Raw genomic sequence first — 13,977 nt, forward strand, 5'->3', positions numbered from 1 at the left:
AGGTGTGTATACCACCACATCGACTTGTCACCACATGACAACGTCTGTATTTGATCTTAATAAGGTGTGTATACCACCACATTGACTTGTCACCACATGACAACGTCTGTATTTGATCTTAATAAGGTATCTATACCACCACATCGACTTGTCACCACATGACAACGTCTGTATTTGATCTTAATAAGGTGTGTATACCACCACATCGACTTGTCACCACATGACAACGTCTGTATTTGATCTTAATAAGGTGTGTATACCACCACATCGACTTGTCACCACATGATAACGTCTGTATTTGGTGTGTATAAGGCGTGTATACCACCACATCGACTTGTCACCACATGATAACGTCTGTATTTGGTGTGTATAAGGCGTGTATACCACCACATCGACTTGTCACCACATGATAACGTCTGTATTTGATCTGAATAAGGTGTTTATACCAACACATCGATGTCACCACATGACAACGTCTGTATTTGATCTGAATAAGGTGTGTATACCACCACATCGACTTGTCACCACATGACAACGTCTGTATTTGATCTTAATAAGGTGTGTATACCACCACATCGACTTGTCACCACATGATAACGTCTGTATTTGATCTTAATAAGGTGTGTATACCACCACATCGACTTGTCACCACATGACAACGTCTGTATTTGATCTTAATAAGGTATTTATACCACCACATCAACTTGTTACCACATGACAACATCTGTATTTAATCTGAATAAGGTGTTTATACCACCAAATCGACTTGTCATCACATGACAACGTCTGTATTTGATCTTAATAAGGTATGTATACCACCAAATCGACTTGTCACCACATGATAACGTCTGTATTTGATCTTAATAAGGTGTGTATACCACCACATCGACTTGTCACCACATGATAACGTCTGTATTTGATCTTAATAAGGTGTGTATACCACCACATCGACTTGTCACCACATGACAACGTCTGTATTTGATCTTAATAAGGTATTTATACCACCACATCGACTTGTCACCACATGACAACATCTGTATTTAATCTGAATAAGGTGTTTATACCACCAAATCGACTTGTCATCACATGACAACGTCTGCTTTTGATCTGAATAAGGTGTATATACCTACAAATCGACTTGTCATCACATGATAACGTCTGTATTTGATGTTTATACCACCACATGATAACGTCTGTATTTGATCTTAATAAGGTGTGTATACCACCACATCGACTTGTCACCACATGACAACGTCTGTATTTGATCTTAATAAGGTGTGTATACCACCACATCGACTTGTCACCACATGACAACGTCTGTTTTTGATCTTAATAAAGGTATGTATACCACCACATCGACTTGTCACCACATGACAACGTCTGTATTTGATCTTAATAAGGTGTGTATACCACCACATCGACTTGTCACCACATGACAACGTCTGTATTTGATCTTAATAAGGAATGTATACCACCACATCGACTTGTCACCACATGACAACGTCTGTATTTGATCTAAATAAGGTATGTATACCACCACATCGACTTGTCACCACATGACAACGTCTGTATTTGATCTTAATAAGGTGTGTATACCACCACATCGACTTGTCACCACATGATAACGTCTGTATTTGATCTTAATAAGGTGTGTATACCACCACACATCGACTTGTCACCACATGATAACGTCTGTATTTGATCTGAATAAGGTGTGTATACCACCACATCGACTTGTCACCACATGATAACGTCAGTATTTGATCTGAATAAGGCGTGTATACCACCACATCGACTTGTCACCACATGAAAACGTCTGTATTTGATCTTAATAAGGTGTGTATACCACCACATCGACTTGTCACCACATGATAACGTCTGTATTTGATCTGAATAAGGTGTGTATACCACCACATCGACTTGTCACCACATGACAACGTCTGTATTTGATCTTAATAAGGTGTTTATACCACCACATCGACTTGTCACCACATGACAACGTCTGTATTTGATCTGAATAAGGTGTTTATACCACCACATCGACTTGTCACCACATGATAACGTCTGTATTTGGTGTGTATAAGGCGTGTATACCACCACATCGACTTGTCACCACATGATAACGTCTGTATTTGGTGTGTATAAGGCGTGTATACCACCACATCGACTTGTCACCACATGACAACGTCTGTATTTGATCTTAATAATGTTTGTATACCACCACATAGACTTGTCACCACATGACAACGTCTGTATTTGAACTTAATAAGGTGTGTATACCACCACATCGACCTGTTACAAGATGACAACGTCTGTATTTGATCTTAATAAGGTGTGTATACCACCACAACGACTTGTCACCACATGATGTCTGTATTTGATCTTAATAAGGTGTGTTTACCACCAAATCGACTACTGGGCGGTGGTTTTTCTCGGGGTACTCCGGCCTACCTCCATCAACAAACCTTGCATGTCCTTACATGACTCTGGTTTTAATAAGACGTTAAACTAATAAGCTGTAACATCTATATTTGATGTTTTTAGGTCACCGCAGACGGATCTTCATTGATCTTCTTTGTTCCATTATAACCTCTAGAAGTTGGTTGCATAAGGTTAATATAGTGTAAACCACGTTAATAATGAACTTGCTTACAGTGAATTCATGCGTCTATGTTTCCATGTTATAGTAATTTTCGTTTCAAGGTTCCTTTTAGTTATCTGTAATATGTGTATAACAATCTATGTGTATATCGAAGTGAATCAGGTGGTCCCCAAAGGTTTGTTATAACCGTTGCATTCTCTATTTGCATATTACAGAGTTATATGCACTTGTGGGTAGGTATTGATTGAGATGTCATATGTTTGCAAGCGTTCTGTTATACTTAAATAATGACATAACAAGAAATACCTTCCCGCAAGGGAGCTTACTCTGTTATATGCAAATGTAGTGGCTTAATACTTATACAAACATACAAAGACTTTGTAATAAGTTTAGTTATAGTTTATTCAACTACATAATGTAATAATAATGTACAAATTAAGTTATGCATCACTGAAGAATGATTAAATACTGTGAAAGCACCCTCGTCCCACACCCTCACTTAGGAAAAGACAGATAGGTAATGTGCAAAACTAACCATATAACATGTTACGTTTGCAAAATGGTCAACTACATGTATAACTATATCAAATGGGATTTATACTCAGACTATCAATACAATATGATACATAATGTTATATGAAACATATTATTCAAATGAGACTGTATGCACTCCACACATCCATTGGAAAAGAAAATTAATGAGATGTTTATAAATTGAAACATGATAGTATAGTTGAAAAAAATGAGTTATTTTACAATTTGATGAAATAAAACGAACTATTTCGGGTAAATTTAAGACAGGGTTCTTATTATAGATGTGAATTATATATATTTAGTACATCACATGATAATTACTAGGAATGCGATTGGATAACAGCCATGGTCTATTTTGCGACAGTTCCCTGTCCTTCTTGACTACGGGAGACTATACCTGACTACGGGAACTATACCAAAGTATAGTCCCCCGGGAATGAACTCGCGACCAAATATATGACGTCATAATGAATGTCATGTGACGTACTAAATCTATTATTGCCCTTTCCCTCAGGAACTGTTCTCCTATAGTGTTGTCTGGCGAGGTATAGTGCCCTTGTCTTCGACTCGGGGACTATACCTCGCCAGACAACACTATAGGAGAACAGTTCCGAGGGAAAGGGCCATAATAGAATAATATTGACTCTTATGATAATTATACATTTGATAGCTATAGCAAATAACTTTTAAAAACAAAATATGACATAAAAAAACCTATTATCTATGACCTGATGCTAATTAATATATGTTGAAGAAGTTTAAATTTTTAGCAAATAGATACCTTCAATACTTTCTGAAAAATAGTGATAATTGTCAAAATCCAAAATGGCTGCTAGTTGGCCATTTTGTTATCCAATCAATAATAAAATACAATATGCAAAACTAGTCACCAAGGCAAACCTACATATGAAATTTGAGATAGACCTCTTTTGTACTTTCTGGGAAATAGTTATAACAAGAATTGTTTAATATGGCAGAAAAGACAGAAGGAAGGACAGATGAACAGATCATGGACAAATCACAATTTGAATCAGATATAGTGGACTAAAAAAATGTTGAATCTTGGGAAACTAGGCCTATATGAACAAACAGGAATGACATTAAAAACACCCAGTCTATACAGCCGAGTACGATGGCCGATAGCGGCCGGCAAAAAACAACTCCTACAAAACGTTTTTCGTACTTAAATATTCATTGATATTTAAGTACAACTTTTATTTTCTAAAAATGTTTTTTGTCATGAAAAATAATTTTGTACAAAAAAATATTTTCTAAAAATATTTTTTGTCGTGACAAATTTTTATCACATATTTATGTAAAAAAAAACCCAGGTCTGATGCTAAACCCTGTATTTAAATGGAATCTTCCTATTCTCAGGTGTACAATTAATCTTTCAGATAAGGAATTCAACAATGAATGTTCCATTTGGCTTGCTTAAAACATAGACTGTGTCATAGACAATGAATTAATACTGGTTTCTTAGTGGACTTAATTTTATCTATATTTGAGAAAGTTCATAAAAGTCACAAAATGTAAGCGGTAATAAACAGGTCATAATCTCTATTTTTTGCCTAATTATTATCCCTTTTATATATCTTTATATACCAAAGGTTTAAATGTCCATTTAACTTAACTACATAATTATTTTGTACATAATTATTTTTCATGACAAAAAATATTTTTAGAAAATAAAAATTGTACTTAAATATCAATGACTATTTAAGTACAAAAAACGTTTTGTAGGAGTTTTTTTTTGCCAGCCGCTGTTGGCCATCGTAGCTGAGACATGTTCAGTTGGCAAAGAAAATAAACCTTCTCTTCACAATTGATAAAACTATGTAAAAATTTCTTTCTAGCTCTATAGCTTTTCTTCTTGATATCTTATTCAAAGTACAGATAACATTATCCACCCAGGCTTCATCCATTGTATTAATCTACTTTCTTCAGAAATAGTTTTACGTTTCTGTTTTACAACTTTTTAACCTACTGTGTTATTTTTAAGAAATTTGTACTTGATATTATTCTGAAATTAACCAAATGTAATTCTGGGTGAATTGTGACTATGTGAGCATTCATATTATTTGTATTTGCCGTATAACGTTACATAATATATATCTATAGTTTTGAGAAAAGACCAAATGTGCTATTCCTTTCTTCAATGGAATCCTCCGAAACATCCTTGAGCCACATCTCTTAATTGACCGACAATTGATCACCCTGGTAGACTGCTCCTGAACAAAATTTTCAACTTCAGCAAAGAGTAGTGTCAGTCTTGGGAAGCTTGAAATGTTCATCCAGGAGCACTTCAAATCTGCATGCTTGTAAATAAATAAATAAATATGCATAGGTATACCTATGTTGACAAAAGGCAAAGTTTAATTCAATATTTTTTATCCATAGTGACTCAACAAGCACACAAAACATTTTTATATTTATAACTATAACTGCATTTACCTCATTTATACTTGTGAATGTATGTGGTATATGTATACTGTGTTTCCTAGGTAACCATTATTAATATTAAACAATGATTTTATTAAACAATATGACGTGTGAATTATAGGCATCCATATGCATGTGTTACATTATTTGACCACCAGGTTTAAACAAGATTGATTTAATTAGTCTAAGATTTATTGTCTACTGTGAAATCATCTATTTTTGTCGGGCTCAATTTTCATAGATTCTAAAATTTTACTATTTGTTGGCACTTAAATTTGTGGAGAAAACCTCACACATTTCCGTTAAAATACACAGTCGACACTGTCACCTGTACTGTTTGATCGCCCAAGTGGATACAATCACATGCTAGAGGCGGTACTCAACCAGAGTTTTTACAGGCGTTTCCATCAAACAATTATTGTGTCATATTGATTGATGCAAGATATACTCAATAATTTATACTTTGGTACATGTAGATAAAGTCTACGAAATTTTGAAAACTATCTTTGTTTGAAGAATACTTTCCATCTTTGAACTTGTCATGCTACAATGTATGAACGCATAAACTTACATGACATTGGTATACATTTATTAAAATCAAACCCCCACAAAAATTAATGATTTCACAGTATATTACAAAACCTGTGTATATTGACCTGGTTACATTAGCAATTAATTTATTTGGGAAAAAAAGTGTTCTTGCATATCTACACATGGTCCCCAACATTACTGTGAAGCTTCATTAGAATTGGTACAGTTCAGTTGTCAGGACAATATTTGCAGATACAGACATCTAGGTGGAAAGACAGACATCCAGGGAAGTAATGATTCCAGTATACCCTAACTCTGTTGCAGGGGATATAAGAACAAAATTATTTCAACTATATACATTCAATACAATTTAAGTTATTTACCAAATGGGCAGGACACAGATGTAGCTCAGTAAACTGGTGATGTAATTTTCCCGAGCATCTACTGTCGCTATCCTTCCAGTTTCTGAAGATTTTCTGTTAATTCAAAGATAATAAGTTTCAATAATATGCAAAATCTCTTGATGAAAGCAAACAATATTTCTGATATCCATGATATAGGTACGTAAGCTTGTTTACCTAGTGGTTGACAACATGTATTTCAATTTCAAGAAGATTTTATAGTTTTTACATACAAATGTACATCAGATGGATTGGACATCAGGTCTAGGATATGCCTATTAACATGCAAGCCCTTTCCAAATTATCAAATTCCATGTACCTGGTATATATACATTCTGCATAACAAGTTTACCAGATTGATATGTGTTGTAATGCATGACTTTCCAATGTTTTTGTCATCAAATGAGTTGAAGATATATCCATACCATCTTGAGCTTCACCAATTAGGCTTTCTCAGAAATATGGCCTATAACATGCTGTCTGTGCGAGTGATCTATTACTGCTGTGTTCAAGTGACTTTCCCGATGGCATCCACAAGTAATGAAACTGAAAAAATACAAATAAAATTGAAAAAGAATGAGATTAAACTTTACTTATCACATCTACTCTTATAAGATTATGTTAAATTGCATACAATATTTGAAGATCTTTTCTCTAAAGATAAATATGTGTAGTCCTCTGTTTATTACCATAATTGTTTGGTTGTAGTGCAATCTTGACATAAATTGAGCTATCAACAATGTACATGCTTCATGTTGTGTAAATATAACCCAATGTATATATATTCCTGTATATACATTAATATATGTCATTAATTAAATTGGTTACCACCAATTTTGTCAAATCCTAATAGTTCCAAATTAGCTGTGCCACAAATGGAGAGGACAGTCAGCCATGATTTATCATCCCAGAAGGATATTGGATCCACTTTTGCATTTCATATATACAGTATAACTTATCTAAACCGCATGTCATCAGAACAAGCATAATTGGCTGGTATGGACAGATTTCCGGATTATACAGATTTAAAATAAAATCAATCAATATATGTAGCAAGTTGCCAGATGCAAATTTTGTCCTAAAGCTACATTTCTATTCTGAAAATATGATTCTAATTAATTATAACTGGTATATTTTTAAAGACGGCCACTGGAAAATAAATTCTGCAAACATCCATATATCAAACACCTCATAAGGAAATTATGGCTTTAATCTCTTGTGTACATGGTCTAAACGGCAAAATTTCCAAAAAATCCAATATTTTATTAAAGGCCCACTACCTTTCCTGAGTAAAACATTAAGGTCTCTTAAAAACATTAATAACATCATAAAATATATGCCGATGGCCTTAGATGAGCTTACAATACCAAACATATGCAAGATTTCCTCCGTAATATATGATAACAGTAGAGAGTCATTTCGCTGTTTTGCCGTCCGGCGCAGTGATAGTCAACTACCGCGCCGTATTTAGGATGACGGCGGGAAACATAAACGACCCGTATTATTAAACTTAATATTTTATCTATTTTAATCAAATTGTTCAGAAGTTGGTGATATGTGTAGTATTGTGCAAGTCTACAAAAGTATCAATCTCATTTTACATTTCCATTTTAAAATCAAAAGCCATTTTGGTAAGGTAGTGGGCCTTTAACTAGGTGTCTTTGAGTGACAATAGTTCAAAAACTAGTATAAATAACTATCAATGAATTAATGCATCTGGCCTGAGTAAGAAATTAACCTGGCAGTGACCAACAAACATATCTCAAATTTACCATATTATAAAGTACCTTCAACATCAGTTACCTCTACTGATGTCTCTGGTTGCAGTGCCTTTGTCATTGAAGAAGGTCTGGTCAGCATGTCATCATGATCACAAATTTTCACGATCACCATAACATCCTGTAATGAGAGTAAAAATTATCTAGCGATAAGTGAACACCATCTTAGATTTAGGATATCTGTTATCCAATATCATATTCAAGTCAAAGTGTTATACAAAAGACACTTCTATTCTAAATGAAATGAAATATCTGGTTTCAGGAGTATTTCCTTTTAAATTAGTAATCAAAAATATGAAATGATTGATATTAATGTTTCATCTTATGTATTTTAAGGAAGTTTGCTTCTAGAAGGATATAGGTCAGGTGTTATTAATAATCAAGGTTCAGTTGTTCAAAAGGTGATTATTTATAAGCTTTAAGAGCAGTAATGTAGAAATAGAAAGTTTTCTCAAAGCTTATCTGATTGGTCTTGAAACTAACATCATGTTAAAGTAGGATTCAATTTCATATGATGTTTGATATCAGATATGATTGATTGTCACCTACACTTTGACCTTTACTTGACGCTTTCCTACTCTTTGACATTTACCTTCTAGTCTCCTACACTTTTGACCTTTACTTTTCAGTGCCCTACACTTTGACCTTTACCTTACACTTTCCTACACTTTGACCTTTACATTATGCTTTCCTACACTTTGACCTTAACCTTACTGTCCCCTACACTTTTGACCTTTACTTTTCAGTGCCCTACACTTTGACCTTTACCTAACTGTCACCTACACTTTGACCTTTACCTTACTGTCCACTATGCTTTGACCTTTACCTTCTAGTCCCCTACACTTTGACCTTTACCTTCTAGTCTCCTTCACTTTAACCTTTACCTAATTGTCCCCTACACTTTGACCTTTACCTTACTGTACTCTACACTTTGACCTTTACCTTACTGTCCCCTATCCTTTGACATTGACTTTCCTTTCCCCTTTACTTTGACATTACTTTACACTTTCCTTCACTTTGACCTTTACCTAATTGTCCCCTACACTTTGACCTTTACCTTATGCGTTCCTGCACTATGGCCTTTACCTTACTGTCCCCTGTACTTTGACCTTTACCTTACTGTCCCCTATACTTTGACCTTTATCTTACTGTCACCTATATTTTGACCTTTACCTTACATTCCCCTACACTTTGACCTTTACTTTCTGGTCTCCTACACTTTGACCTTTACCTTACTGTCCCCTATCCTTTGACATTGACCTTCCTTTCCTCTTTACTTTGACATTACTTTACACTTTCCTTCACTTTGACCTTTACCTAATTGTCCCCTACACTTTGACCTTTACCTTATGCGTTCCTGCACTATGGCCTTTACCTTACTGTCCCCTGTACTTTGACCTTTACCTTACTGTCCCCTATAATTTGACCTTTATCTTACTGTCACCTATATTTTGACCTTTACCTTACATTCCCCTACACTTTGACCTTTACTTTCTGGTCTCCTACACTTTGACCTTTCCCTTACTGTCTCCTATCCTTTGACATTGACCTTCCTTTCCTCTTTACTTTGACATTACTTTACGCTTTCCTACACTTTGACCTTTACCTTCCTGTCCCCTACACTTTGTCATTACCTTATGCTTTCCTACACTTTGACCTTTACCTTTATGTCCCATGTACTTTGACCTTTACCTTACTGTCCCCTACACTTTGACCTTTACCTTATGCGTTCCTTAGGGCTGAAACGATTAGTCGAATAATCGGAGGCGATTAGATTAATGAAGCGAATTGCTGATAATCGATTAAAGATTTTATTAATCGTTAATCGTAACATGCATAGCCAGTGCATTGTAAGCTGACTAAACACGTTGACAGATCATGGATTTCTGAGTAAGCCATTCCGACTGGAGTTTCATCTCTTTATGTACATGTTTTGAACTCAACAAAACATAAATGATGTGAGAAATACTTGTTAAATTACGTCTCTGTGGATGTTAAAGTCATTAATCAATGAAAAAGTGGATGTCATGAGAAAGCTTGCAACACGCTGTTCGCCAATTTTCACTAGCGATCGACTCCATGTTGTTACGTCACGGAGGCCTAATCGCCGCCGGGACGCTCGGGATTTGTTTGTTTGTTTGATTTATTAACGTCCTATTAACAGCTATGGTCATGTAAGGACGGCCTCCCATGTATGCGGTGTGTTGCGTGTATGTTGTGCGAGGTGAGTGTACTGGGAGACTGCGGTATGTTTGTGTTGTGACTTCTTGTATAGTGGATCTGTTGCCCTTTTTATAGTGCTATATCACTGAAGCATGCCGCCGAAGACACCAAGAAACACACCCCACCCGGTCACATTATACTGACAACGGGCGAACCAGTCGTCCCACTCCCTGTATGCTGAGCGCTAAGCAGGAGCAGAAACTACCACTTTTATAGACTTTGGTGTGTCTCGGCCAGGGGACAGAACCCAGAGCCTTCCTCACAGGGGCGAGCGCTCAACTAAAAGCCAAAAGTGAGGTGGTGTCAAGGGAGACGTTAGGAAGAATAAAGTAATTTAGGAAGAAAGAAAAGATAAGATCCTAAATTTAGTCGCCTCTTACGATCATGCAATAGGGGCAGCAGGTACAATTCTAACGCCCTACCTGCAGCTCGGGAGCGGAAGGAGCAGTAATCTTGAACATTTAAATTTTACTATTGCATGTGTTTATCATATAAAAAGAAAGTTTTTGTTCATATTCTAATTGAATATAAGAGTTGTTGATTTATTTTATTTTTTTGATCACGGAAATAAAAAAGTTCATTGGCGAAAATTTGGTCATGTCGCTCCGTGGCGGCCAGATTTGGTTGATTAGTCGTACGTGTGAAGGTCACGTCAAAACAGCGGGTTAGCAGACTTGATTTAAACGATGTTACGGAAGACAACACAGGAACGGAATTCAGAGCTAATTTGGGATAAAATACGTTTGTTTTGTCAATAAATCTTTTCTTATTTGTTGGTAGGCTTATATTATATAAGGCATGTCCTCTGTCATATTATACGGTAACGTTAGGTGTTATTATTAGTTGATAAACATGGCGGACGTTTTCAGTAGTCAGTAGTAAACAATATAGTTGCCTTCAATTCAAACGATTAATCGAATAGTAATCGATTACATGTGACCGAATAATCGAATACAAAAATTACTAATCGTTTCAGCCCTAGCGTTCCTACACTTTGACCTATTCTCCTTCACTTCAACCTTTTATTTTCTTGTCTCCTACCCTTTGACCTTTACCGTACAGTGCCCTACCCTTTGACCTTTACCTTACTGTCCCCTACCCTTTGACCTTTACCTTACCCTTTCCTACACTTTGACCTTTACCTAATTGTCCCCTAAACTCTGACCTTTACATTATGCTTTCCTACACTTTTACCTTTAACTTACTGTCCCCTACACTTTGACCTTTACCGTCTAGTCTCCTACACTTTGACCTTTATTTTCTAGTCTGTTTCACTTTCACCTTTACCTTCTAGTCTCATACACTTTGACCTTTACCTTACTGTACTCTACACTTTGACCTTTACCTTACTCTGTCCCCTATCCTTTGACTTTGGCCTTCCTTTTCCCTTTACTTTGATATTACTTTATGCTTTCCTACACTTTGACCTATACCTAACTGTCCCCTACATTTTGACCTTTCCTACACTTTGACCTTTACCTTACCGTCCCCTGTACTTTGACATTTACCTTGCTGTCCCCTATACTTTGACCTTCACCTTACAACTAATATTTTCTTTGATTCATATAGAATGGCAGCCACTTTTTCTAGTGATACTTTCATGACCTTCCAGTTCTTTTTGACCTTCTTGTCAGTCATCTCTGCCATTTCAGAGGTAAATTTCTCCCTAGAAAACAAAAAACAACCTGAATCACAATGGAACACATCATTAATTTTATCACATAAATATCAGGTGAGACTAATAAACAAGTCATCTGCCCCTGTGTAATTTGCAATTTACAGTGGATTAGTCCTACCCTTCGTTGATTGACTGATCGCCAGGCTGTATATATGTAGCCACACCTTATATCAAATGTCGTATCAAAATATACTTAATTAAACATAGCCCGAGATACTCTGGCCCCGACACCAGACTTAGACATTATGACAGATAGATGTCTGGCGTAGGGCCAGAGCACAGTATACGTAGTACTCGAAAATCTGGAATAAGCCGACACCGTTTGGTATCGGGCCAGGTCATCTCCGATTCAGACTGACCACTGAGAAGCACCACTAACGTTAGTCTATTCAACAAATGAATATTATATCTACCCAAATATAGCAATCCGTCAAGATAAAGGTGATATGCATACTACGAGAAAATGGCGACAACGACGAGGGAAATTTAAAGTTGCGGAAAAGAAACTACTGTGTTGACACTATAGAACATGCATGCGTGATGAAACTGATGGCTAGGAGTAGATAGATTATTCATTTGTTGAAAAAACTAAGGTAAGTGGCGATTCTCGGTGGTAATCTTTTGTAAGTCTGAATCGGAGATGACCTGTCCCGCTACCAAACGGTGTCGGCTTATTCCAGGTTTTCGAGTACTACTGCGCTCTGGCCCTACGCCAGACATCTACGTATACAATGTATCTGCCATAATGTCTAAGTCTGGTGTTAGGGCCAGAGTATCTCGAGCTAATATAAACAATGCAGAACTTATCAATTGTGACAACAAAAAGATTGTGACAACAAAAAGATCATGATCATGTCAAAATATCTTGTCACATTGGACACAATCACTGGATGATTTGACTAATTAAAGGTCCATCTCTGTAAATCTTATTTTAGATAATTTTACATACTAGGTAAGAATTGTTTTCATATCTTGAAACCCTTGTATTGGTACTGATTAGCATCTGGCTAATATTTGGAGGTTCCAGACGGCAAAACAGCGACATGAATCATACATGTAGCCCAAGGTCTTGACATATCAGAACTTTTCCTATGCCTATTTTTATATCGTAATCGATTATTCTTATGAATTTCATGACATTATATAAGGCCTACATATATACCCACCTGTTTCCCATGAAGTGATCAGCTATCAGACGGTTCTCTCTTACTATTCCTAGTTCTATGTGCACGAAGCGAAAAGTGATGGGTCGGAAAAATGGCGGTCGTCTACACACTCGGAACTATATATATTCGGAACACACTCGGTATGAGATGTGATCCGAGAGGTATCGAAAGAACTAGTCCTTACATAGTACATGGGGTTACTATTTAAGAGGACCATGTCAACAGTCAATAGTTGACTATTTAATATGGAGCATGCGTTGGATTTTTACCTATTTTTTTTATCTAGCCTCTAAAACATCTAAAATGGTCTGTGGGCACTCTGGTGTGTCCATGGTTATATAAAGTGTAACTAATTCTCATGTCCCTGTGAATCAGGCGTCAGCTGGCATGCTGCCCCTAATTATATAAATTGCCAGTTCGAAACTTGCTTTTCGATGGCTATGGCATAATAAGGCACTACTCATATATCGAAGGTACACAGTTTTCCCCGACTGTCACGTCACATTCTAAGACGTTGTTCCATCTATTTAAAACGATGTCTTATATTCACTTGTATTTCCGTGAAGACAGTCCCTTCATTGGTCAGGAACTAAGATCATTCATTATTTCTGACAATTATCTG

The 13,977-nt window shown here is 36.1% G+C and overlaps 1 protein-coding gene across 17 annotated transcripts; it reads right to left on the minus strand.

Annotated features, from left to right (window-relative positions):
- Positions 1–2,986: 2,986 nt before the first annotated feature.
- On the minus strand, positions 2,987–13,617 carry LOC138312677 (uncharacterized). Of its 17 annotated transcripts, none has more exons than XR_011207021.1 (6): positions 13,356–13,617; positions 12,049–12,177; positions 8,314–8,409; positions 6,936–7,056; positions 6,493–6,585; positions 2,987–5,454 (listed from the first exon to the last, which is right to left on the minus strand). XR_011207021.1 is itself a non-coding variant. In XM_069253463.1 (6 exons), the coding sequence occupies exons 1-4, from the start codon at positions 13,364–13,366 to the stop codon at positions 6,964–6,966; spliced, it is 324 nt and encodes a 107-aa protein (XP_069109564.1). In that variant the 5' UTR covers positions 13,367–13,617; the 3' UTR covers positions 2,987–5,454; positions 6,493–6,585; positions 6,936–6,963. The 17 variants fall into 17 exon arrangements, 6 of the variants coding, with proteins under 6 accessions (XP_069109564.1, XP_069109565.1, XP_069109567.1 ...); XR_011207019.1 differs by having other exon boundaries at positions 8,298–8,409; XR_011207017.1 differs by having other exon boundaries at positions 8,283–8,409.
- Between the last annotated feature and the right edge of the window lie 360 nt (positions 13,618–13,977).

Source organism: Argopecten irradians, unplaced genomic scaffold, assembly GCF_041381155.1.
Source record: "Argopecten irradians isolate NY unplaced genomic scaffold, Ai_NY scaffold_0421, whole genome shotgun sequence".
NCBI lineage: Eukaryota > Metazoa > Mollusca > Bivalvia > Pectinida > Pectinidae > Argopecten > Argopecten irradians.